At 43.6% G+C, this 26,672-nt stretch overlaps 1 protein-coding gene across 1 annotated transcript; it reads right to left on the reverse strand.

Annotated features, from left to right (window-relative positions):
- Nucleotides 1–814: 814 nt before the first annotated feature.
- Nucleotides 815–9,463, reverse strand: LOC121869268. The gene is made up of 2 exons (XM_042370514.1): nucleotides 9,092–9,463; nucleotides 815–880 (listed from the first exon to the last, which is right to left on the reverse strand). The coding sequence occupies exons 1-2, from the start codon at nucleotides 9,461–9,463 to the stop codon at nucleotides 815–817; spliced, it is 438 nt and encodes a 145-aa protein (XP_042226448.1).
- Between the last annotated feature and the right edge of the window lie 17,209 nt (nucleotides 9,464–26,672).

The raw sequence follows: 26,672 nt of genomic DNA on the forward strand, positions 1-26,672 counted from the left end.
GACCGCCGAGATACCACAGCATCGTGTACGCGACGGCAGTTCTTGCATTTGGCCCTTAATCGCTACCATGCCTGCCCTCGCTGCTCCGTTTATGGACACTTTTGATCGTGGTATGCTATACTACTTCACACTCAGCCGCTAAATTAAAAATCAAGGAAGGTGTTTGGCTTGCGCCACTGACCTGACTTGTATAACAGTCGTAGCCTGACTGCCGGGCTGCTGGATCACTCTCCCCGCCTGCCTACCAAACCTCCGCCTGTAGGAGTTGGCGCCAAACAAATGGCAAAGTGCTGTTACGCCAAACACTGGCTATTCATCCTGACATTCAGTTTACATCATATTAAATCCGTGGCATGTATTTTTACTAATGGCTCTGTTTACTCAAGCTTTGATCTGAGAAAGTTGAATTTGTAGATATGTCAGCATTTTTGGCATTTAAATGCTAAAAGACTGTTATCGCTTTAGGCCTTACGTAGAGGTAGTGGCGCCCGCAGGATTTTCCGGCAGGGTGTGCACTGTGCACCTCTAGACTTTACCATATAGACATTACTAATAGACGACAACTGTACAAAACAAAAAAGGTTTAATAACACATAAACGTGTCCAAGTGCCCCCCTCCCCTGCACTGGGACTAGGGGAACAGGAAAAAAGAGACATGCTACTGTCAAGCTAATGATATCAATCGGAAAATTGCTGTTATGAAATACAGGAAGCAGTGTCAGGATTTGATATTAATATAAGAGTATCACCGAGTTTGTGCTGCATATGGAACGTACCGGAAACTCCGCCCGCCAGAGCCACTATCAGAGATCTGTTACGTCATTTCCTGTGCTTTGTCTCCAGTAGTACGCCAGTAGAACGCCTCCCACTGAACAGCGCTCTACCGAAGACAAACAGTTGTACTTATTGTCGCAAGAATGCAAAGTGCTGTATTAGTGAGATATGAATAATGCAACACATGTCTACAAGGCTTAAATACAGGTCTTAAAGATTCTTATGTTTGTCTTAAAAGTAACTGGATATACTTTATGTCTCACAAGCATCTATAAATAACATGATATGTTTAAGAAGATGAACTCTAAAGTATCGATGTTAATGAGAATTGTTCACCTGATTAAAAATAAGCACATAATTTGCCCCAAAATATTACATTCAGTCGTCCTTGAAGAATTGGACATTCGATTGCAAAATACTATGGAAGGTCAGTTCATAATTTTGTTGTTATTATTAATTTTGACAAGAACACATTGACGAATTCTGATTTTATCATTCTTATTTTTGAGGGTTGAACCTATCTTTAAGTTTGCAATATTTCACGAAAACGAAACCTGTCCAACATGTAAATTTTAGGAGAGTTTATATGACACTGTGATACAATGACCTATTTTTATAATTTCGATTTAACAAGGATAATTTTCACTGTAAATAATTTGAAAAGCAATGGAAATGACAATGTACTCAATAATACTTATTAAAATATATTGATATTAGTTGTGATGTAATTAAGATTGCTAAGTCTAAAAAGATAGTAAAAAATAATACTAATAACATGAAGAGCCCCAACATGTTATCGTCTCTCCGGAAAAGATTTTTCTAGTCAGTCACTTAGGGTGAACATGATTTACATATGAATGGCGCCCTTCCTCTTACTGACAACATTAAAATATTCACACTTAAACTGCCAGAATTACAAACTCAAAACCAAATCGAAGTGAAGCAAAAAAATGGAAGGATTGAAAATGAACAAGACCTAAATTATGTTCGGTAGGTTTTCAAACATACACCATTTAGACGTTTAAATATAAGATGGCCAAAAAGTTTATGTCTCTAAAAAATGGAAATTCATAATGGAACTGTAATAATATGATTAAATAAATTTTCATTATATTTTTTCAGGTGAAAGATCCGACGTAAGCACCGTCGCTGTCTCTGTAAATCTCCTTCTTTGCGGATAGTATGGTAACAAGAATCTAGAGCCTCACTTTGTTCAGATGATATTCTCAACACTGTTGTCTTTTAACAAGATAGAAATCCATGTAATAATGCAAACATCGTTCGGGCTTACGTTTATGAGTTTAGGACAAATCACTTGACTGAACATGGTGGAAACAGACACTAAGAAGCACGATCTCCGCATTGAATAGTATTGGAATTCTTTGAGTAGGACTCTGTAAAGTTTGTAGTTTACCAAATAAATAAAGATTACAAGTTCTGCAGAATTTTATTGTCGCGACAGATGCTATGATAGAAACAGTGATGCTTGAGAATGTGTTTCGTAATATAGCGTACAGATTTAAGATTTGCAAACACATTTGATTATATTATTGAATTTTATGCTGTTGATAATTTTTTCCAACAAATTACAGATGGACCTTCGGAACTCAGATTTATTTATTTTTATTTTGTATTTATTTATTTTTTTTGGGGGAGGGGGTATTTTCCTAAATCTTTTGGTCTGAGAATTTTGAGTGAAAGGGGGTTATACTTCAAACAAATTTTTGTCTCTGCTTTGTTGATTTTGAAAAGCTTTTGATAAGCTAGAACAAGAAACTTATAGAGGTATTGGAGAAACAGGCATTATTGGAGGAGTTATTAGAATTCTAAAAAAAAAATATTTAATGGGAAGAGGAGGTTGCGGGTGAATTACCTGACCTCACACAATGTACACACAGTGGGCGACCTCACTTTACCTGGTGACATAATAACGGTAACCTCAAAAAATATGATTGTTGAGAGGTGACCTGACCACGAGATTTGAGGTTGACGAGTTCCATAACAAACAATTAAAATAATGAGTTATTTATTGTACAAAGGCAGAATATACTATACAGCAAACTCAGATCAAATAACAATGACCCCAAATGGATAAATAATAATTGAAAGAATATTAATGGACAAAGGGGGGGCTATAGGTAGGAGATTAAATCGTGGCGAAGTTTACCTCCGAGATGATTATAAAGTATTGGCCAGTAGGGTTAACACCGAGATAAGAAAAGCAAAGAGGAATAATGAACTGAAGGTAGCAAGGAAGGCGAAGTCAAACCCCAAGAGATTCTTTGAAATGTATCAAACTAAAACACGAGACAAGATTGGACCATTATAGTCAGATACCGTCAACGACGGAGAAATGAGCAATAATCTGAACAGATATTTTTCAACAGTTTTCACAGAAAATTTAAATATGTTACCTGAGGCACAGACTATATACAGAGATAGTGAAGAAATAGATTAAGAGAGATAGTAGTAACTAGTAAATAAATAGAGAAACTAAAGCCTAACAAGTCGCCATGTCCACGATGAGATATTTGCCAGAGTATTAAAGGAATGTAAAGAAGAACTTAGTCCTTAAAAAATGGGTGTGGTACCAGAATCCTGGAGGATAGCGAATGTGATACCGATTTTTAAGAAGGGAGATTGATCACTATCCTCTAACTACGGCCCAATCAGCTTAACATCAATTGTAGGCAAATTGCTGGAAGCAATAATTTCAAACTATATTCGAAATCACCTGGAGAAGGACAAGTTGACGAATAATTATATTGGAACAGTTATGTGATTACAGACTTTCTCCTAAAAGTTAGTGTTATATGTTAGTGCAAGGCATTAAGAGCAACCTAGACTACTTAAACTAATGGACGAAGAGACGTAAGGAAACAGAAACTGCAGACTAGGTCATTCATGACTAGCAGTTTTACGTAAAGCACCTCGATGGTTTTGTTTGTTTTATGCTAATAGCGGTAATAACAAGACAAACACTGTCGACTTCATTTTTTATATAATATAAATTTGGTTAACAGTTAAGAGTGTAATGGAGTTTTCATGTATTTTATTTCCATTTATTACTTTTAAACTGGGGACTGGACCGCGATGTGCGCCGAGTATACGAAGAACTGACTGAGGCACAACTGAAAAAAGCATCTAACGCATAAAGCGTTGCATTGTGGATGGTAAACAGGTCTCCAGGGATATACTCTATGTACGAACATACGAATCCGTAGATTGTGAAGATTTACTGAGTGTGCCTGTTTATATACACAGTGTTTCGTAAATACGTATCATAATGCCGGGGGGGGGGACGTATTCCTGAGACTTTCATAAAGATAAATTACTCCATGACCAAAGTGTCAATACCCCATACATTTGGAGTTATACCACAAAATTTGTTAGGGGAGGACTGCAACAAGTCAATGGACAAAAAGCAAAACAACAAACTCTATTTAAAGTAAGTGGTAACAAATGAGTGAGTCTACTGAAAATCTACATACAGTTATTCGAACATCTCATTAGATACGATTTGCAATGAATGTTCAGGCTGGGATTTTTGGTGACCACCTTAGTGGTCCACATCTGCTACCCCAGTGACTGACAGGTAAACATAGACATGTTTCCATGAGGACTATTTGCGAGTGATGGTTGAAGATGTGTCCATCAGGATACATCAACAACTGTAGTACACACACACACACACACGCAAAAAAACAACTATCTGATCACCTGGGTCCGGGTGTTTGGAAATGGACACAATGTACTGCAGTTTCGGTTTGGCTGTTATTTCTGATTGTGAATTGCACCTGATAATAACTTTTCTTGTGGGGTTACACTAAGAGCAAAGTGAATGCTACACAGGTCCCAACTCCCGGTTGACTCCCGGCAGTGCGCGCGGAGTAGCTCACTGGCAATTACTGAGATCGTCTATATAGACCTTCGCTGTTGAAGCGCAGTAATGAAATTATATCAACAACAAAATAAAATCTCTCATATTTTATATGTCGGAATAGTATATTACCAACCTTAATTTACGCTTAAGATCTTTGTTAACGCTCATAGGAGCGTTATTGGTTTGTTGCTGGAGAAATAAACCCTCAACGTTGACGCGTACCATATAATTCGGTCAAAACCTGTTAAAGAACATTTCTCATATAACAAATGCTGTTATCTCAGGACACATCATATGAATAATACAATCAATATACAGTACATAGCCTGTTAACATCTTAAATATAACTCGCATGTTATAACTATTGATACAGGAGACAATTGGTATAATATGATCAAATTGCAGTACACAAATATACTTATTAAAGTTATTTAGAGTTTCTTAGCAGATTCTAATACTTCACGATCACTCACGTTTTAGGGTCTAGTGGTCTGAACCAACGTGTTGTCTGTCCTGTAGAAATCAGTAGACTACCCTCCAGGGCAATCTCAGCCCGGAGGCGAGGGCCTTATGTTTTCGTATTGAAACACCTCAGCAGATTGGTCAGCAAATTCGTTGTCAACACTATATCTCTTATCTCATCTCATCCCCTCTCTCTCTCTCTCTCTCGCCTAGTTTATCTTATTATAGTTATCCCTCTCTTTCTCTCTCTTCTAGCTTATCTTACTGTGGCGGTAACACTCCCCCTGTCGGGCTTCGCACGAAATCACGGCATATTATTAGATTCACTCTCCCACCCCTTCCAACAGGCAGAGTTTCGTCACTGGGCGTATTAACACTGAGTCCTTTGTCTTCACTTTAACACTTCGCACCAGGCCATCTTTGCTCGGTAGAACTTCCAGTACTCTCCCTAGCATCCACTGACTCCTGGGAAGGGGTTGTCCAGAGAGGATCACGATATCCCCAGCGTGGAGATTACGGCGAGTTTTGAAGAACCTTTGTCGCTGACGTAACGTTGGGAGATATTCTTTTACCCACCTTTTCCAAAATTGGTCCGCAATGAATTGGGCATGCTTCCATCTTCGTCGGTACCCTTCTGTCATGGACCGATCGCCTCCGGTGGACAGTGTCTCCGGGTTCATTTGTAGTATGTGGAGCGGCGTTAGTGCTTCTAGATCCTTTGGGTCGTCAGACACCGGGGTGATGGGCCTTCCGTTGATGATCTCTTCTACGGCACAGAACACAGTGCTGAGGCGTTCATCGTCTAGTGTCTGGGTGCCCACCACTCCCTGGAGGACCTTCCTTACAGTGCGGATTTGTCGCTGCCACACTCCTCCCATGTGAGAGGCTGTCGGGGGGTTGAACTGCCATTCTATCTGTTTCTGTAGAAGGGCATTCCCGACCTTGTCACTGTTGTTCCAGCCGTTCACCGCCTCTCATAACTCTCGGTTAACTCCAATCATGTTGGTTCCCCTGTCAGACCGAACTCGCTTGGGAGGTCCCCTGCGGCAGGTGAATCTTGTTAGGGCATTGAGGAACGAGTCGGTGTCTAGTGAGGTGAGGACTTCTAGGTGTATGGCTCTGGTGGTCAGGCAGGTGAATAAGCATCCCCATCTCTTCGCCCGGGCTCGTCCTTGTTTAACCAAAAAAGAGCCGAAGCAATCAATTCCAGTGTAGGTGAACGGCCGGCCTCCTGGGCGCACTCGATCTTCTGGCAGGTCGGCTTGGCGTTGATGGGTAGGCCTCCAGTTGCTTCTTCGACAAGTCACACACGTCCGTATTGTGAGGTCGAGTAATTTTCGGCACTTAGGTATCCAGTACGTCTCACGTATTATGGCAAGAGTGTGTTCTCGTCCTGAGTGTCCAGCTCTAGTTGAGTGTACCTCTCTCACGATGAGCCCCGTGATCCTGTTGTCCCTTGGTAATAGTATGGGATTCTCCTGGTCTGGGTGGAGAGCGGCGTGCTTCAGTCGGCCACCTACTCTGATCATAACCGTCTGTGTCTAGATGAGGTTCCAGCCGCCTTATATCGCTACCTCTCACGGGTTGTCCCTGTAGTAACATTCCTAGTTCTCGAGGGAATCCTTTCCTTTGCATAAATCTTAAGACAGCAAATTTCGCCTCTTCCAATTCGCTGACCTGGAGCCGATTTTTTCGGTGATGTTTGTTCTTTCGCTTCCCAAGCCACCATTCTATAAACCTTCTAATCCACGCTACGTTCTTCAGAAGTCGATGCCACGATGAGTACCTGGCCCATAGCTTATCAAGGATACCCTCCCCCTGGTCAACGTTCGCCGTCAGCACCGTGGTTTCCTTCTTCACCTCTGGGTCTCCGTCTGTGAGGTCTGGAATCCTCAATGGACTCTTTGGCCAACTGTCTTCTTCCAAAAAGAGGAAAGCAGGTCCCCGAATCCACCTGCCCTCCTCGTTGAGCTCTGCTCCATGTAATCCACGACTAGCGTCGTCGGCCGGGTTCAGTGCCGACGTCACGTGGCGCCATTGTTCTACATTGGAGTCCTCGTGTATCGTTGCCACTCGATTGGCCACGAAAGACTGGAAGCGTCTTTCGGTGTTTCGTATGCATTGAAGGACTGCCGTACTGTCTGTCCAGAACACTGATCTGTCTATATGTAATTCAAGCTCTTGCCGTAGTTGTTTGTCTGCCTTAGCAGCCAGCACTGCCGCGCAGAGCTCAAGTCGAGGTATGGTCTGCTGTTTCAGAGGGGCTAGCTTGGCTTTGCCACACACGAAGGAAATATGGTGAGTTCCATCTTCACACGTGGTTCTCAGATACGATACAGCTCCATACGCTCGTTGGGAGGCGTCGCAGAAGTGATGTAGTTGCACGGTAGTCACTGGATTCATATCCTCTGGTCGGTAGCACCGTAGAACGTGAACTCGTGATAGGTGAGGTAGTTCATCCAGCCATCTTTGCCATGCGACCCTGTTTTGTTCAGTGATTTGTTCATCCCATCCAACACCTCGTCTACACTCATCTTGGAATATGATTTTGGCTCTTATGACACTCAGAGCGATGAGTCCCAGTGGGTCATATATGGAGCTGACCATACTCAGAAGGCCTCTTTTCGTCTCCGGTTTCTTAGTGTTGCCATTCTGACAAAGTGGTTGATCACGGCATAATCACGGAATCGCCACTCCAAGCGGTCCATTTATAGTCCAACCTAGCAAGGTGCGTATTGCAAACGGCTCTCCGTCTTTCCCGGTTCTTATTTCTAATGGTGCTAGTGCTTGTGGTACGTCTAGACCTATCAGGAGATCCACTCTTTTCGGTGCTTGGCGTAGCGCAGTACCTCGTAGGTGTTCCCACATGATGGCATCTTGGGTGTCTGCGACCAACGATTTCAGGGAAGACGGTAGATTCTCAACAATGATGACCTTGGGGATAATGATGGATCGGCTCTTTCTGACTCCTACGCTAGCCACTCTCACACTGATTTCTTCGGTGTTTACACTATTACTTTCTTTCATGATTGTGCCAATGGAGAGGGAAACTGGCCTTCCCTCTGCCTGCAGCCGGTAAGCTAGACTACGCGTACAATATGATCGGTTGCTGCCTGAATCCAAGAGAGCTCCGGTGACTACTGCTTCTTTCGCCTCTAGGTTCTTTTCTTCCACCCTGACTTTCACTATTGGAAGTGCGACTCTGCTGGAACTTTGTAGTCACAACTCGCAATCGTTGGGTTCTTCACGCCGATCATCAATTCCATTGTTGGTTATGGTTTCCCTGACCCATTTATGCGGATTTCTTTTCCCCATGGTGCTTGTACCGGCTTCGACCTTCCATGATTTAGCTCTACTAAATGCCGATTCCGGTGGTGGCATAATAGCTTTACGTTGACTCATTCTAGGTCGCTTGTGGTCAGGTGCTATGTCTATTTGGTAGGCGCCCCCTGTGGTAGCTCTCTTCACCCTTTGGAGGCTAGTCTGGTGTTCTCCCTTCTCAACTTCGCCCCGTTGCACCTTGTCATTGCTCGTCAGAGCTCCCGTGAAGTGCAGGAGCCTCGAGTGTACTCCAGAGCAGCCATCTATACCACATACCATCTTCTGGCTGCACTCTGTTATCCGGTGATTATGACCCAGGCAGGCATAGCAGTGACGTTGTTCCCTTACAAGGGAAGTTCGCTTTCCTGTGGACATGCTGAGGAATGTCCGACACATCTGAAGAAGGTGATCTCCACGGCATAGCGAGCAGCGTTCATCGTCCATTTCTCTGGTTGTCTTTATTCCTAATGTCACCAGACCCACAAGTCTCTTCCTCGACGAGGATTGACGTGAGTCTGCATAAATTTTGCTTGGTTCTTCCTGTCCTCGTCCCTTTGTGACCTCCTCCGCCTTGTCGACCATATCCATTGTGAATTCCAACATCCACTCGATCCCAGGAAGCTTTCCCCACTTCCTTTTGTGTTTATGCGCCTTATCCACGTAGTCGTCCCTCATCTTTCCCTTGAACCTCTCAGCTAACGTGCTTATTGATTCATACGTGTCAATCTGACGTAATTCTCCCAAGACCTTCAAGTTCCTCACGCAATTCCCCAGTTCGTCTGAGAACTGTTGGAGGCCCTTTGCGTCACTTAGTCTCACAGTTGGACCTCGCGGGGCCTTCTTTATTAGCTGGCAAACGTAAGTGTGCTTATTGCCGTGACGTTTCTCTAATATGTCCAAAGCTTCCTTGTACCCGGCATTGGGATCTTGAATTTGCAGATATCCCCGCAAAGCGTCCTTAGCGGGCCCAGCGTAGGCAGCGAGAAGTGTCTCTAATTTCAAGGTATCAGGTATCTGCGCCATCCCAACGTGTCGCTGAAAGACTCGCTTGAACTCCCAGTATTCACTACAAGTTCCTCCGCTGAACTTCGGCGTTGGCCTTTGGGAGAACCTCATATTCTCTAGCAGTTCTCTCACCCAAACCTCGGACCTCGGTGGGTCGTCCCTTTTGTCTTTCATCAAAGGTAGTGGTTTCGGCGAACTAGCTTGATGTTCGGAAGTACTTCCGCGCTCCCCCTGGTGAGATGTTCCCGGCTCTGCGGTTAAGGTGAGCGCCGGGAGTCCTCTTGGAGTATATAACGTTTCTTCGTTAGTTTCAATTACAGAGGAAAGTTTAGTCTCTGGTGGTGATAACACCTTTCCGCAATCTTCTGTGCTGCCCTTGCCTTGTAGTTGATTCATACCTTCGGTGACGTTTTGCATCATCGCTGTCATGTGAGCGAACATTTGCTGCATTTGTTGGTATTGCTCACATAATTGTCCTTCGATTCCTTTGACAGGTGGTTCCTTTCTCTTCTCGGGAGACAGGTTTACGGTAGACGGGTTTATCTCACGCTGCCTTGGCGAGGTGGGTGAGACATCGGTCTCTTTGTCCACAGTGTCTCCTTGTTCTACGCCGGACACGCTCCCCACTTCTGACTTATTCTCTTTCCCGTCCATGACTGCCCGAACAGCAAGCGTAATCTGTCTTGCTCGATAAGTGTATGCAGTAACGCTTAGTATCAGGTGCCCACGATCGCAGATATCACACAATTGGAATTGATGTCACACAGACGCGTGCCATGCGCACGAGTGATGTCACACACGAGCGAAGTCCCTCTAAACACGTGACGAGCAATGCGCACGAGTGATGTCACACGGTCCCTCAAACACGTGACGTGCAATATGCATGAGTGATGTCACACAAACACGACCACAGTGATGTCACACGGTCCCTCAAACACGTGACGTGCAATACGCACGAGTGATGTCACACAAACACGACCACAGTGATGTCACGCACGAGCGACGATGTCACACTAACATGGCCACAGTGATGTCACACACGAGCGATGTCCCTCAAACACGTGATGTGCAATACGCACGAGTGATGTCACACAAACACGACTACAGCGATGTCACACACCAGCTACGATGTCACACTAACACAACCACAGAGATCCACAATCAATGTAGGGACTCGTTACACAACTGATGTCACAAACACTACTGCGGCGCCCTTACTTGTACAACGTTACGGCTTGTCACAACCTTCGTTGTTATTTCTTAATTACACACACACATACTTATATATACATATATACATACATGTACATATAACCTGAATGTTGAACACACTTAACCCACAAATCCCTTTCATTTATGTACTTCTTCATGGTTCCTTATCATCATTGTTTGATATACTATGGTGTCACTGGTATAGGAAGATCAGCTGTTAGTTATAATCACTTGCGTGCGTGTCCGAGCGAACGCTAACTACCAGTCCGCCCAGACCAAACATTACGACACTGTCCGGGTGTTCTGAAACCTTAGCTCACTAGGTGCCGGCCTCCCTGTTCGGAAATGAACGCTCACAGCCCCGTACGCGCAGACCGAAGCTTTACGACACTGTCCAGGTATTTAAGACACTCAAACACAGAGCACTCGCTTTCACTGCCTCGCTGCTGACGACGCACGTGATCCACCCACTGTGGGTGGGTGGGTGATCCACCCACTGTGGGTGGGTGGGTGATCCACCCACTGTGGGTGGGTGGGTGATCCACCCACTATGGGTGGGTGGGCGATCGACGAGCCTATGCTGTCCCACGCTGAACTCCGGCGTTGGTCCTTCGACAGTCCTCCCGTATACGTTTTGACTGTTAACGCTCATAGGAGCGTTATTGGTTTGTTCCTGGAGAAATAAACCCTCAACGTTGACGCGTACCATATAATTCGGTCAAAACCTGTTAAAGAACATTTCTCATATAACAAATACTGTTATCTCAGGACACATCATATGAATAATACAATCAATATACAGTACATAGCCTGTTAACATCTTAAATATAACTCGCATGTTATAACTATTGATACAGGAGACAATTGGTATAATATGATCAAATTGCAGTACACAAATATACTTATTAAAGTTATTTAGAGTTTCTTAGCAGATTCTAATACTTCACGATCACTCACGTTTTAGGGTCTAGTGGTCTGATCCAACGTGTTGTCTGTCCTGTAGAAATCAGTAGACTACCCTCCAGGGCAATCTCAGCCCGGAGGCGAGGGCCATATGTTTTCGTATTGAAACACCTCAGCAGATTGGTCAGCAAATTCGTTGTCAACACTATATCTCTTATCTCATCTCATCCCCTCTCTCTCTCTCTCTCTCTCTCTCTCTCGCCTAGTTTATCTTATTATGGTTATCCCTCTCTTTCTCTCTCTTCTAGCTTATCTTACTGTGGCGGTAACAATCTTAGTTGTTGAAGTGCGGTAATAACATTATAACAACAAAAGGAAACTGAATCACTGTGAGAATGCTACATAGTAAAGTACAACACATAAATGTTACACACTGAAATGATTAAACCTTGGCCGTAAGAGACCGACCACGAACTAGAGAGCTGTATCTTTACTGGCAAACTGGTTATTGTTGGTGATTATCTTTTCTGGCCGTCGACAGCTTGGGTCAAAGGGTTATTACTGCCGTAGCACTTGTTAGTTTTATGTTCTTTTCCTCTTGATCTTCTCCCTTTATACATTCCACCGTTGTTCTTCCTAATCAAAGATATTTTGTTCTTGTTCACCAACTTGATCTTCGTAGAGGTCTATAAATGCTGTCAGGCCTAATGTTCTATGTTTCTTGTTGTTTTTCTTTCCTTCTGAGTAAGGGCCAATTGCAAGATCAGCCGTGGTAAACACCACGCTGTGGTATCCCGGCGGTCGTAATACAATGGAGTAAATTTTTTTGATTTTTCAAGATGGGCCATGGTGGTACCCGACCGTCGTTTGTTGTTACTACGTCATCGTAGTGTAGTCAGGAGTACCAACTAGCGGAAGACTTAGGGATTGGTATGCTTGCACCCTCAAAACGTTGTCAGTGGCACGAAACGTGTACTCTTGCTACACGATTTACGAGAATAAAAAACTTGAATCCTAAGCTAAGGTGCACCTCATTTTCCTTTTTTCTTGGATTATAAGCCAATTCTGGGAATGATATACGTTCATTTATAGTGAATATAGGTAAATAAAGCCTTTGACAACCATAAGAACGTAGGAATAGAGTGTAATACCTGTTCCTTTCTTCTTTATCCTTATTAAATCTAACAATAAAGTAATAAGTTTTTCATGAACTTGGGGTTGGGTGATTGTAAAAAAAAAGAACTATGGCCTGTTCAGTGGATAAAGTCAGTAGAATATAGCAAAGTACAGTATTAGGTATTATAATTTTGCTATAACAGTGTTGAACTCACTGTACAGATGAAATGGGATAAAATCTTGAAAAAATATCGCCATAACTGTTAGTTTTCTATCAAACAGGAAATTATCTTTGTAACAAAAATTTTTACTTTCATATTATACAAGTATAAAGGCCAGTTGTAATGATTGTTTGTCAGACCAAAGCTTACAGCCCAGAATTATGTCACATGTAACAGCAAGCACACTACAGACCTCGTGGCACCACCACATCCCGGGTTGACACACCTCAGGTCGACCCTAGGGACTTGACCTCGTCCGCTAATGACTTGAGTTAGCAGGGTGACCTACAACCGCACCTGACCAAGACACCTGGGCAGGACGACACCTGCACACAGCCGTCCAGACCTGACACTAGGGAACCAGAATTCTCACCACCACCCGATCAGCTCTACCCGGCGTCATGACCTTAGTAATTCAAGGACCCGCTAATTAGCCAGCACTCCTGTTGACCCAACAACCCGGTCAAGACACACCCAGTTCAGTAGGAGAGGTCACCCCCCGGCTCGACCAACATATAGGGGCTGGAGCTCCTCTCACGCAGAGAGTGTCTGTAACCAGGAAGGGCCAGCTACCAGGTCCCCGAGTCCCGCTCGAGAGAAGACCGCCACTAAGTGTAACGAAGTCTCAGCCCGGGTCCATCGACAAAGTGCTGTCAACTCCACGTGTAACAGTAAGTGCTGGCTGTGTAGTCTGTGGAAGTGCAGTGATCCCGAACCTCCCCAACGATCGGCTTAGTGAAGTGCCCATTCTAGCTGTGAGGTTAGGTTATACGAGAATACCATAGTCTATCATAAATTGTGTACGAACCCCCCTATTAATCCCCCCTATTGAACTAGTAAAATAAAGCTGTAACACGCATTGGTGTTTTATATACTACACTTGTACTGTGCCTGTGTTAATATACAGTGTTGACATCACACCCTCGAGACACGCTACCATTTCCTCTCGCTATAATACTCTACTACTATAAGCTCCTAACTTACCTCTTCATGTGAGATTTTGTCTCATTACACAGTTATCTACAAGATATGAAAACTTGAGATAATGTTTCCTACTTGTCCCCACCTGATTATAGTAATGCAATAAATACCCTTTCAAAAAAGAAAGACATGAACACTTTCCCAATGTCAGGAGTAAAAATGTATACAATATGCTAATGACATGGACTAAACCAGCAGCTGGAGAAAAGTATCTGCTGTTTAAATGGTCTTTTATTTGGAAAAATATTCCATGTAAATACTGTATATGGATCCTCACCAGAGAGTCTTCATATAGTTAGTGTGCAGACATTTGTTTACAAGGCATATACTCAACTATTATGGAAATGAAGACATGTTATGTTAGGTTAGATTAGGTAAATCTTGTGAGCAAATGTCATGGAACCCATATACAGTAGGTGTATTCATGAAATTCTACAAACTAATGTTAAACATTGAACAAGATGATAATTAAATGGTTTAAAAATATCCTCAATACAATCTGCAATGTTAATTGCAAATTAGTCCTGCATTTTTTAATGTTTAATATAAACTGTAATAATAATAAGGATAAGAATACAATGATAATGCTTATGTCAGAATATAGCCTTTATTAAAAGCAGGATATGTTATAATATATCAACGATCAGGAGTAAAGTATTTTAAAAGAAAAGTCATCCACAAATTTCACAAATATATTAATACGTAATATCCATGTATGTATGCAGAGCATTAAAAAAAATAATTAAGGCATGCAGTATGTTATGATTTCTCCAAGGCATATTTTCAGAAAATTCCAGAAACTGCATTTTTTCTGGTCTATGAAGAATTTGAGGGTTTTGCAAAATCTCCAAATTTTTCAGTTCCGAGTCTGGGAACCAATTCCGAGGTTAGGATCGGTAGCAAATTCCGAAATCTTCCCTGGAACCAGAAAAATTCCCCATCAATCATGATACCAAGATTTATTTCTTCAGTATTGGTGAAAGTTGAATAGTCAGCTGTATCTTTACCTATAAGTGAAAATAAAGTCATTAAATTGTTTGTTAAATTTGCAAATTCTGAAACATCTTTAGTTATGAGGGTTAATATTTATAAGTTTCCAACATCTGCATATTGTGGGTAATTTTGTCTGTTAAAAAAAATAAAAAAATAAAAAATTCCTATGGAAACTCAGATTTGTTTGGTTTGATATGCAACACACACTCAAAAAATTGATCTTTTTTTTAATGTAGATTTTAATGGTGATTCCTAAACTTTGATCCCTCTTTTTGGAGGAATTCATAGAACAAAAATTATAAGCCCTTTAAAATTTTAATGTTCTACATCAAAATGTTAACCTAACCTACCTAACTGGAAACTGACTTAACTATCATAAAATAAAGTATACTGTCTTTCATATTTTAAAGGTTGGATTAAGGACAAATTCACTTAGGTTAATTTCTGGTTACAGTTAATTAGTCAAGTCTGACATATTTTTATTGAAAACATTAGAATGTATATCACATTATTGAAGATTCATAATTTCATTAACTTTTGAATATCCAAGAATTGTAATAATAAACCAACTAAAGGTAAAGGGAATTATACCTGTGATTACTTTCTACAATTATTACATCTAGCTATAATTGAGTGGAGCAGCAAGGTGGGTTAGGCAAGATACATGGAGTTTTAAGATGAAATTGTAGTATGTAATACCTGAAATATTATTATTAAATATTATCATTAATGACTACTTTTGGTATTAAGCAATCCAATTTAATGCTAATATTTTCCTCTTACATAAAGTAGCTTTAGTGTACAGCGTGAAACATCTATCACCAAGTGATTGTCATTTGAACTTTACGGAGTATGAATTTGTAAAAAAAAAAAAAAAACTAATGATTTTGATGTACACATAATCAATTTGGTAAAAATTATTGTTTAGGTCATCCACCTACTTGGCATTTGAAAAAAATATAATTTCAATGTAACCAAACCTAACCAAACCCAACTTAACTAATCTAACGTAACCTAACTTAACTGGCAAAAATCGGTCAACTTAAAATCATTAAATTTGCTGGATGGACAAAAAGATAATAATATCATTAATTCCACTTACTTTAGAAGGACTTATTCATTTTTCTTGAAATATTGGACATACAAACCAATATATCTACATTTGATTCTACCACTTTCAATGGCAAAGTAAATTTATATCACCACCCCAACTGCTGCCCCAAAAGTCGTTAAGTAGTTCTTTCTTGCAATACATTGAGTCACTAAGGGAATGAAAAAATAAAACATGAATTTAGGTCACTGAATTTATCTTATTAGTAACAAATTGTGGTTAAACTGATACACAAATGAAACATGCCTGCGAACTACCTGGCACTGGTTACCTGGCATATTTGGACTTATTAAAATATGAAATTTAGGCTATTAAGTATTTATACTAAGGAATTAATTATTTTGGTAGTGCTGGACGGTTATTAATTGCGCTCATTACGAAAATTGGGTCGATATTAATTCTGATAAAGGACGTCATTCACCATCCCAGAGGGAGCAGTTCTCACCACTCTTCAAATAGACCACTTATGACTTTTTTTTTAGGTTAATTTGATTTCCATACATTTCTACACATAAATTAGTTGGAATAGTTATCTTAAAGGCTTACCTTTTATGATGGTTAGGAGAATTTGGAGGATATAAGCAGCGATGAGTCAAGTAGAGGCTGGCGGATGTTCCTAAACAAACATGGAATTCTTTTAAAAAGAACACTAAAATTCTTCATGTGCTGTTTTATATGGAGGATATCTCATAAAAAATATTATCCCTTTGCAGATTTATACAATTCATGTGCATCCAATTCTATTTCTTTTCTTTGGTTTCAAAATATAGTTCTATCGTAGTGATCATCGGGCGGGGGTGCGAGTGCCACAAAATTTTCCCACGTTTCAATAAGGAATCGTATATATATGTAACCGGTCGGAATTACTGGACTTTATTTTCTCACTTGACTTGGGGTTTATTAAAGATTATTAGATGGTAATGGCAGTGGAAGCGCCCCTGAGTGAGAAATCCCGAACCAGCACAAGAGCACTTAAATTTACTAACAAAATGAATTGTCTGTGACCCGTGGAAGGATAGCGTCTGTGACTGGGATGAATGAGACACACTGTAAAATTTACACTTATATTCCCTCCAACACTACAAACACAATCAAATAATGGTACACCAATATGCGCACTTCTTCACCTGAACTTAAAATACTACTCTGGGGAATAAAAGTTATACATGATGTTGAAATTATTAGAAAAGCAGGCAATGCCTCATTAGAGGATAATAAGCTTAAAGTATTACGAAATGTTGCTTGCACACATGAACCAGGCCTTAAGGGCTTTCAACAAAATATCAGTCACTGAGAAAATGGTATTAAAATATAAGAAATTAATAACTCTACAATGAATAGGCCTTAAGGGCACTCACCAAAATTTATATCCAGCACTGAGAAAATGGTATAAAAATCAGAGCTTATTAACTCCACCCTGAATAGGCCTTCAGGGCGCTCAACAAAATTATATTACCCCAACAGATACACACCTCCTAACCTACTTAAACACTACTCTGGGGAACAAAGGTTATACCTGAGATTGAGATTATAAAGAAATATTAAATGAGCACAGCATACATTAGTAACTGAAAAAATAGTGTTAACTACACACAAAAATATTGTCACTATTATTAAGAGGTTACTGAGTCCACCAATACCCGTAAACCATGCTTCCTAACCTAACACACACACAGATTCCACCTGCACTCCGTAGTCGTTTAAGACACAACCAACAGGCACCCGTAGTTGAAGGCCCAAATCAGCCTTTCTCCACCTTGGAAAGTGTACTTCCAAACTCCACTGACCCTTGGCCCCAGTGTGCGACCCTGTATCACTCAGCTGGCTTCACTTTAACCCCAGTACATCCATGGAGCAGAAGGGAGTGAGCCAATCAGACCTTGTACAGTTGAGAGAAGCTTTAGCTTCCCGTTAGCAAAAGGGTTTCACTAAGCTGCTTGAGATATGTGGTATTGTGAGCCGAGGTAGAGGAGAGCTGATGACCCCAACGATCGTCACGTCGTCAGCTGGGCACCCAGACGGCTAGATTCACTCAAGAGATCCTTTGATACCCCGCTAAACAGTGACAGGCCTACACTGATCGGTCCAACGGCGACAATCGCCAATCCTCAATCATCAAACGGCAGTCAATCTCGCAGTCAATTTCTCGCAGTCAAGTGGGTTCTGACGGAAACCCTGAAGTGAACTCACTGTTAGCTCTTGTTAACTTTATCACTGCCCTCTCTAAACCCTATCTGAGATCGAATGAGACTTACTTGTTATACTGCAATAGTGCAATACAGGTGACTAGGCCACGTGACCTATTCTGTGACGGACGCGCAGGGACGTCTTGCTGGACCAAATGCTTCCACGTGACTGACCTAGCCCGCCTCGTGTCCTCTCAAGGCGTTAGCTTAGGCCTATGTGACATATTTTCCGCTTAACTAATAACTCCTTGGGACACCCTTAACATTATTCAGACTGATAAACGATCTATAATAATTTCAAATTCAATAATAGTCCCTTAACTTCATGAATCTCATCATTATTAATTCGGCAAATAACATTTAATCTCATATAGGCCTAGTTCCACAAACTCTCGCTATGTGCGGGGAGCGCTCTCTTCCCTCAGACGACCTTGAAAGCTCAGTATCGCCAATGGCGCGGCATTTGAAATTACTCTGAAATTTCTGAATATTACAATCGACCCCCCTAAAAAAAGACAGCACTGTCCTCATGTGCTGAGAAAAACATGCATACGACCCCCCTAAAAAATTGTTCTAAGAAACTGCATCTCACCCCTTTAACGTGCTAAACGCAGCATTTCTGTCTTCTCTTCTCCCTTCTCTCTCCCGCTAACACTCGACCCCCCTAAAAAAAACAGCACTGCCCTCATGTGCTGAGAGAACAACTTAGAACCCACCTTCAACTCTGTACTATTCCACTCGCAGCCAGCAACTCCATTTCTTGCCTAGCCCAACTCAAAACCAACCAGAACATCACGCTCCCCTTTTGCCTGGCCCTTAACTAGAGAACCAATGTCAAAAATAATACCAAATCCACATCCTGCATACTCTCCTTTGGCCTGGCCCTTGAACTAAGAGAACCATGTCAAACAATACTCAGTCCAAATCAAACATGCTCTCCTTTGCCTCTTCTAAGAGGAACCAGTGACTCTCATCCACGTCTCCGAACCTCATGCCGGCAGACCAACCCTCTGACAATGTACCAGTCCATATTAGTGAGGCCCTGGCCATTACAACCGTACTCTCAATCCCGCTCATGACAGCAACTCAATCCCGCTCATGACAGCAACCACTACTCAACGCACATCTCTGACCTAACCATCTCTCCAATCCCCTCTGCCCTACTCACGACTCCTCCAACTCACCCTCGACAACCTGCATTTTCTCATTAACAGGAGCACCTAAACTGTAATTTGTCGGCTTCGTCTTTCAGTTGGAGGCTCGATCGACCTCTCTGAACTACTTCTCTTCATCTTGCTCATCTGGGGTGGGGGCTCCTCGTCTTCATCTTCAGATTCATCCATCGCTGGGTCTCCCGGATGCCTTAGGGGTGGAGCATCCTTCAAGTTGCTCCGGTTTTCCACTCTCGCTTCCAGGTCTTCTCCCCCACTGGGCTCAATGCGGTATAAACCAGGCCTTGGATTTAGGACCTCAACAATGTGCCATCTCGTATCAAACCAATGGTTTTGGAGCTTACACCGGCCTATTCTTACATTGTTCCTCAGCAAAACTTCCTGGCCCACTTCCCAGCTACTCTCGTGGGCTTTCTCTTCTCTTTTCCTTCTGTTTATTTCCTTACGTCTCCGCACATTGATCTCCACTGCTTCCTGCAATCTTCGTTGCCGGTCTCTAATCACCATCACCCACTCATCTACCGACTCTGGGTATACTTCCGGCCTAAGGTCAAACGACAGGTTTGGTTCTCTCCCGTAAAACAACAGGAATGGGGAAAACCCTGTCGTGGCATGCGGAGTCGCGTTATATTGTGACACCACTGCCTGCAGATGCTCTGGCCACCTATTCTTTTCCTCTTCCTCGAGGGTGGCCAGCAGACCGTGCAGGGTTCGATTGAACCGTTCCACCATACTATTTCCCTGTGGGTGATATGCTGACGTCCTTATTTTCTTCACCCCAAAGGTGGCACAAGTTTGTCGGACCAATGCACTGCCAAAATTTCTTCCCTGATCGGTCAACAGTCGCTCAGGTGCACCCACTGCCAGGAAGATCCGATTCACCAGGATCTTTGCAATCGTCGAGGCTTTCTGGTCTTTGGTGGGAAAGGCCCAAGTGTAACGACTGTATATATCAACCATTATCAGGACACTGTCCAATCCTTGCCGCTTGTCCAGCAAGGTGAAATCTGCGGCCAGTGTCTCTATTGGTTTGGCAGCTTCAATCGTCCCTAAATACAGCTGGGGTTTCGGCACTTCATCTTTTGCTACTCCACACCTCTCGCAGCTGGCTATGTAGTCTCGCACTGTTTCTCCCATGCCTGGCCAGAAACCTCGCTCCTGCACCAGCGACAGAGTGCGATCTCGCCCCTGATGCCCAAACTCGTCGTGGCAGGCTCTAGTCAAAGCCTCCTGCAAGTTTGGAGATAACACTGGCACCTCCCTCCATAGATTCTTCCCTTCGGGTCTTCTATGCCAGACAACCTCTTCTCTTACGATCAGGGATTTCCTCGCTCGGTACATCTTGCGGAAGTCATCATTTTGGAGCTCTACCTGTATCTCATCCTCCGGCAGCTCTCCCGCCAACCATCTTCGCAGTTTTGTTATATAGTCCATGCCTTCCTGCTCCTTACGCAGCCCATCCATCGTCCACAGTTCCTTCCTTCCTGCCCCGTTCTCTTCTAGTACGTGCATCGCTGTGTACTCTTCTTCGCTATCTTCCTCCTGTTCCGTCGGGATTCTAGATAGAGTATCCGCCACAATGTTGTTTTTTCCCGGCTTGTACTCAATAGTAAAGTTGAACTGCTCGAGATCCGCATTACACCTACTTTCCACGGCACCTAGCTTAGCCTTCTCTCGGTGACTGAGTGGGTTGTTATCTGTATAGACTGTGAAATGTTTCCCTGCCAAATAATCCATGAATTTATCCACTACTGCCCATTTGAGTGCTAACATCTCTAACTTACGAGAACTATAGTTGTTAATGTTACGTTCTGATTTCATCAGGCCCAGACTTGCATAGCACACCGGATGCAACCTGCCATCCTTCCGCTGGGACAGCACCGCACCTAGCCCCCTAAAACTTGCATCTGTCTCTAATATAAACTCCTGAGTGAAATCTGGGCAAGTCAACACCGGTGTCTGCGTCACCCTGTCTTTCAGTTTCTCAAAAGCCAGCTGCTGTTCCTCTCCCCACTCAATATCTACCCAATCCTTAGATTTCCCATGCATCAAAGCGAAGCATGCAGTGGAGCAGCTATTTGGGCAAACCCTTTAACAAATTTCCTATAAAATGATGCGAACCCAACAAAAGACCGCACATCTTTCACCGTCTTTGGGACTGGCCAATCTCTTATTACCCTAATCTTCTAAGGATCAGCTGTGATGCCTTCAGCTGACACCTGATATCCTAAATATCTTATTTTGGAAGCCATTATTTCACACTTTTTAGGTTTAAATCTTAAGTTATTCTCCCTCATCCTGCAAAATAATTCCCTCAATCTGACTATATGCTGATCTATTGTACTTGAAAACACCATCACATCATCAAGGTATACAAGCAACGAGGAGAAAATCTTGTCCCCTAAAGTCCGCTCCATGTATCTCTGAAAGGTTCCCGGACTATTTGACAATCCCATAGGCAGTGGCCTGTACTCAAAGTGTCCGAAGCTTGTGCTGAAGGCAGTCTTTGGACGGTCTGAAGGTTTTACTTCGATCTGGTGATATCCTGCTGCCAGATCAAACGTTGAGAAAAACTGGGCCCCCGTCAGAGATTCTAGAGTTTCATTTATTCTAGGCAGAGGAAACGCATCGCGTACCGTGACCTTATTTAAGTCACGATAGTCAATGCACAACCTCAGCGTCCCGTCCTTTTTCCTCACTACTACAATGGCGGCAGAGTACGGACTCTCACTATGCTGAATTACTCCCAGATCGAACAGCTGGCTAATGTGCTGCTTCACCTCTGGTACCTGGTTTGGAGGGATCCTCCGATATGGCACCCTAACTGGCCTGTCTGTAGTCACTGGGATCACATGCTGAACCCCAATAGCCTTTCCTGTGGGCTGGCCCTCCCCTTCAAAAATATCACTAAACTCTTCTATTAAACACCTAACTGCACGCTCTTGTTCCTCATTCATTTTCTCCGGGTGCACTTTGACCTCCGTACGGGCATCCGGTTGAACTGTCCTCACATACACCTCTTCACTGATGTCTGCCTCGACTTCCGTCCCAGAAGCCACTTTCCCAATCCGCCAATTGCCCCTCAAGTTCTTACGACGATCAGACAGATTTGCCACCAACACCTGGGTCATGCTTCTCACCACTCTTACAGCTGTCGGCAACACTAGCACACCCTCAGGCATCCAACCTTCATCCTCCATTGTTAGAGGTTCAATCACTACCTCTTTGTTAGCTACCTGGCTTAATGAGGGAACACATACTGACAGCAACCGAGTACTCCGGGGAGGAGTGGTTGGACTTTTCTTCATCTCCGTCATACAATACACCAGGCTGATGGCCTCTATTGCACATAACTGCCTAACCTCATGCAAGCAATTTTTCCACTGAGCGGTGCTCCTGGCTTCCCTGCACAAGTGGTACATGTGCGGCCAGATCTCCGCAACCTCCCCTGGCACATTCATCCCCAACAACCCAACATGCGATTGCCCCTTACCCTGGGTCTCAATCCCTGGACAAACCAACAGTCCCACATCAGTGACTTCCACCCCACATACGACCATAGTGACCCGAATACACCCCACACAAGGCACTGGAAACCCTGACGCCCCGTTTACCCTTATTCGAGTGGGCTGCAACACAACGCCTGCAGGCTCCAGCTCCCGACGGTAGAAAAGTTCATCAATTAACTACACTTCTGCCCCAGTATCTGCTAAACCCCACATTTCACGACCCTCTACCAGCACCGAAACCTTAGGACACTCTGCTTTCAGCCTTAAGGTACCTTCTGTCGTGATTAAATTTGTCATGCGGACCACGCTTGACCACGGGTCCGCTCTCTCTTGGTTCATAACATCGCCGGTGGAATCTATTGGTGAGGCCAGGAACGGTTGGCGGGGACTGCCTGGCCTTGACCATTTCCCGACCGCCAGTTCCAATTGTTACTTCCAACTCGATACTGGCCATTGGCCACGTATCCCCTTGGGACACTCTCTCCTGGTCCGGACCTGTTCGTGCAATTGAAACTGAGTTGGCACTCTTGTCCACACGCCTAGCACATCGGGAGAATCGAGCCCCCAGCCTGCGGTTCGTTCTCTCTTCCTTTAGTCAGCGGTACCTCCCTCAAGACCTCTCGTTTTTGTTCCGCCTCTCTCAGCCCCGTGATCCACTCATCTAGACTACGGTGAGGATACTTCTTGGATCTCCTCCAATAACCACATACGGCTTTGTTCCTCCTTGAGCCCCCGAGTGATTGCATCTCCCAACAGGGCCTTATCATATTTATGTCCATGGTGGTTCAACTCATCGTTTAAATCGAGCATAGCATCATAATATTCAAGAAGCGTCTCATTGCTCCGTTGTTTCCGATTCATCACCTTCTGAATGGCGTCGTACGTGGCCGTCTGCCCGCCGTATTGCCGCTTCAAATAACAAGTTAATTCATCTACGGTTTCCCAGTCTCTGCGTGCATTGTATACGCGATCTGCCGCAGGCCCCGCAAGATGCCTTATTATGAATTGGATTCGACTGACTTCGTATCCGTCTAGCAGCTTGAGGGTTCGGTCAACCTCTCTTAACCACTTCCCTACCTTTACTCCTGGCCTACCGTCGAACTTAGACATGGTCAACCCGGCCCCGAGACTAGTTCCCTCTCTACTATTGTGTCTCCTCATCTCCCACATTGTCTCATCGTGCTGTATTTGATACTGTGTCTTTACCATATCTAGTAGGGTGTGTCATAGGAGGGAAGATCAGCTAAAACTAATGGCCCATCACTTTTTTGGTAGATTTTAGTGTATATAAACAGAAAATAATTTCAGTTTCAATATTTTGCAACCTTTTGCTAGGTAAATTTTAGCGTGAAATTTATCGAAAATCTAACGTACAGCTGCATTAGTGCATTACAATTAAATAGTGAACATTGCTTTCTGACTTCATTCTTTAACAACCCAACTAACAATATTTTTTTTCTGTTTCAGATTCTGATGCATTTATAAGTTGATAATATTTGCGATGGCTGCTTGTGTCAGGACGAGGAACCAAAAATCCAGCCATCTCAGTCACTATCTTGGGTCTGGGAGAGAGCTCCTGAAGTCGGAGTTGCCTACATTGAGAGATGCTTTGAGATACGGTGTTTTAATCAGGCAAATCAGTGAAAAGAACCAAAGAACTTACACAAACAAAGACATTGCCAGTGATATGACCAAAGCTGTCTTGGCACAGTACACTCTGGATAACGCTCAGTTCAAGCCTCCAGTCATAACAAGTCAGAAGAAGATTAGTGAGAGACTGCTAGCCCAAGAGATATCTCTCTTGGGAGAGGAAAACTTGCAGTTAAGGACAGCTTTGCCAAGCAACTGGACCAGTTATTTGACATAATTACTTGCAAGTGCCCAATTGTTCTCTGTCCTGAGTTTGGATGCGATCGTGACTGTAAATCCGAGGCCCACATCTCCTGTATTTGCAAGCGTGAACTGAAGATTCCTGTGATCGAACTGGCATTTGTCAAAAGCACAGAGAGAGAAGACTGGCAGCATAGGGGCTCTCATGATTTCTAGCCAAGATATTCGGAGTCCAAGAGACAGGAGGCTGCCAGAGAGACAGAAGAGGAGAAGAGTTGCCGAGGAAAAGAGACTTGAGAAGGCCCAGGGTGAGGTAAAAAAGGCCGATGATTGGAGTCAAGCTGATTCAGAGTTTAATGACTTCCCCATGGCTGATCCGAGAGCTGACCAGGAGAATGGTGACTTTGTCCCTAACCCAGAAAATAATGATCCCAAACCTTCCAGGCATAAGATATTCCGAGCATAGCTCTGGCCAGCATGCGACACCACACTGGTCTCAGAGAAACTGCAGAGATAGCAACAGCTGCCTGGATTGTCGGTGGTTTGATAACACCTGATGATGTTCACCTGGTGATAGATCATAACAAAGTAAGGAGAGCTCAGGAGAAACTTGTCAGTAACCTAGAAGAGGAGTTTGATAAGGGGATAAGAGAAAATGGAATCAATTGTTTGTTCTTTGATGGGAGAAGGATGACACTAAAGTGTTCATGAAAGTTGGAGATTCTGACAAGTTGTTCCCTGCCATGGTGAAGGAGGAACACTACTCCTGCTGCAGTGAACCAGGAGGGAAGTATTTGTGGCATTTCACTCCAGAGAAAGATGACATCAGGAAACCAGCTGAGATAGTGGCAGATAACATTGTGAACTGGCTCAGAGAGAGGAACGTAGACCAGACCCTGCAGGCCATTGGAGGGGACAGCACCAACACGAACACAGGGTGGCAAGGGGGGTCATACAGTGGATAGAGCGGAAGATTGGGAGGAAGCTGGTCTGGATTGTTTGTGACCTCCACACCAACGAGTTGCCACTCAGACATCTGATCCAGGAGCTGGATGGCAAGACTCTTTCAAACAACAGATGGTCTGGTCCTCTTGGCAAGATGCTGGACTCTGCCACTGAGTTAGAAATAAATCCGAGCTTTGAAAAAATCACAGTTGGCCCTCCACTCGTTGAGCTTGCACATACTGTCATTGACGACCTGAGTACTGACCAGTACTATGGTTACATGATTTGCAGTGCCATCAAAACTGGGGTCATGCCTGATAGACTTGCTTACCTGCAGATAGGTCCAGTCTCACATTCTAGGTGGCTCACAACGGCTCTCAGGTTCTGCAGAATTTGGGTCGCTCATCATAAACTGAAAGGGAACCAGCTTCACAACCTGAGACTTATTGTCCAATTCATCGTGAGTGTCTACTTGCCAAATTGGTTCAACACCAAGGTCAAGTCATCGTTCTCCGAAGGTCCGAGGCATGTTCTCTTCCAGCTTGAGCTCCTGAGGAGTCAGCCAAGGAAGGTTGTTCAGATTGTGGAGCAGACTGTGAGGAGATCTTCCTGGTATGCTCATCCCGAGGCAGTTCTGCAGACAATGCTCTGCAGTAAGGATGAGGAGGAGAGAAGAGTGGCAGTCAAAAAGATCTTGGATATGAGACTTATGAGAGGATCTGGGCATGACGAATCAGTTGGTGACGATTCCTTCAGGGTCAGGAAGACTCCTGAAGTCAATCTAGGTGCCAAGACCCTCACTGATCTCATAGATCTGGATAACATCCAGGCTGGCAGTGAGGCCCCTCTTACCTGCAGCCTCACCAATGTTCAAGTCAGAGCTTTCCTGGACAACCCCATGCATGTCCCTGCCTGGCCCTCGCACACCCAGAGTATAGAGCGTTGTGTACAGCAAGTGAGCGAGGCCAGCAGTCACGTGTACAGCCAGGAGAGGAGGGAAGGCTACATCCGAGCTCAGGTGGTCAGCAGGGAGGTGATGAGTAGAAAC

This window comes from Homarus americanus, unplaced genomic scaffold (assembly GCF_018991925.1).
Source record: "Homarus americanus isolate GMGI-L3 unplaced genomic scaffold, GMGI_Hamer_2.0 scaffold36734, whole genome shotgun sequence".
Lineage (NCBI taxonomy): Eukaryota > Metazoa > Arthropoda > Malacostraca > Decapoda > Nephropidae > Homarus > Homarus americanus.

Coding starts and splice junctions, on each gene's coding strand:
- LOC121869268 (XM_042370514.1), bottom strand. CDS start 9,463: ATGGCGCAGATACCTGATACCTTGAAATTAGAGACACTTCTCGCTGCC. Junction 881..9,091: donor GGGACGACTACGTGGATAAG/GCGCATAAACAC, acceptor TGTCTTCGGTAG/AGCGCTGTTCAGTGGGAGGC.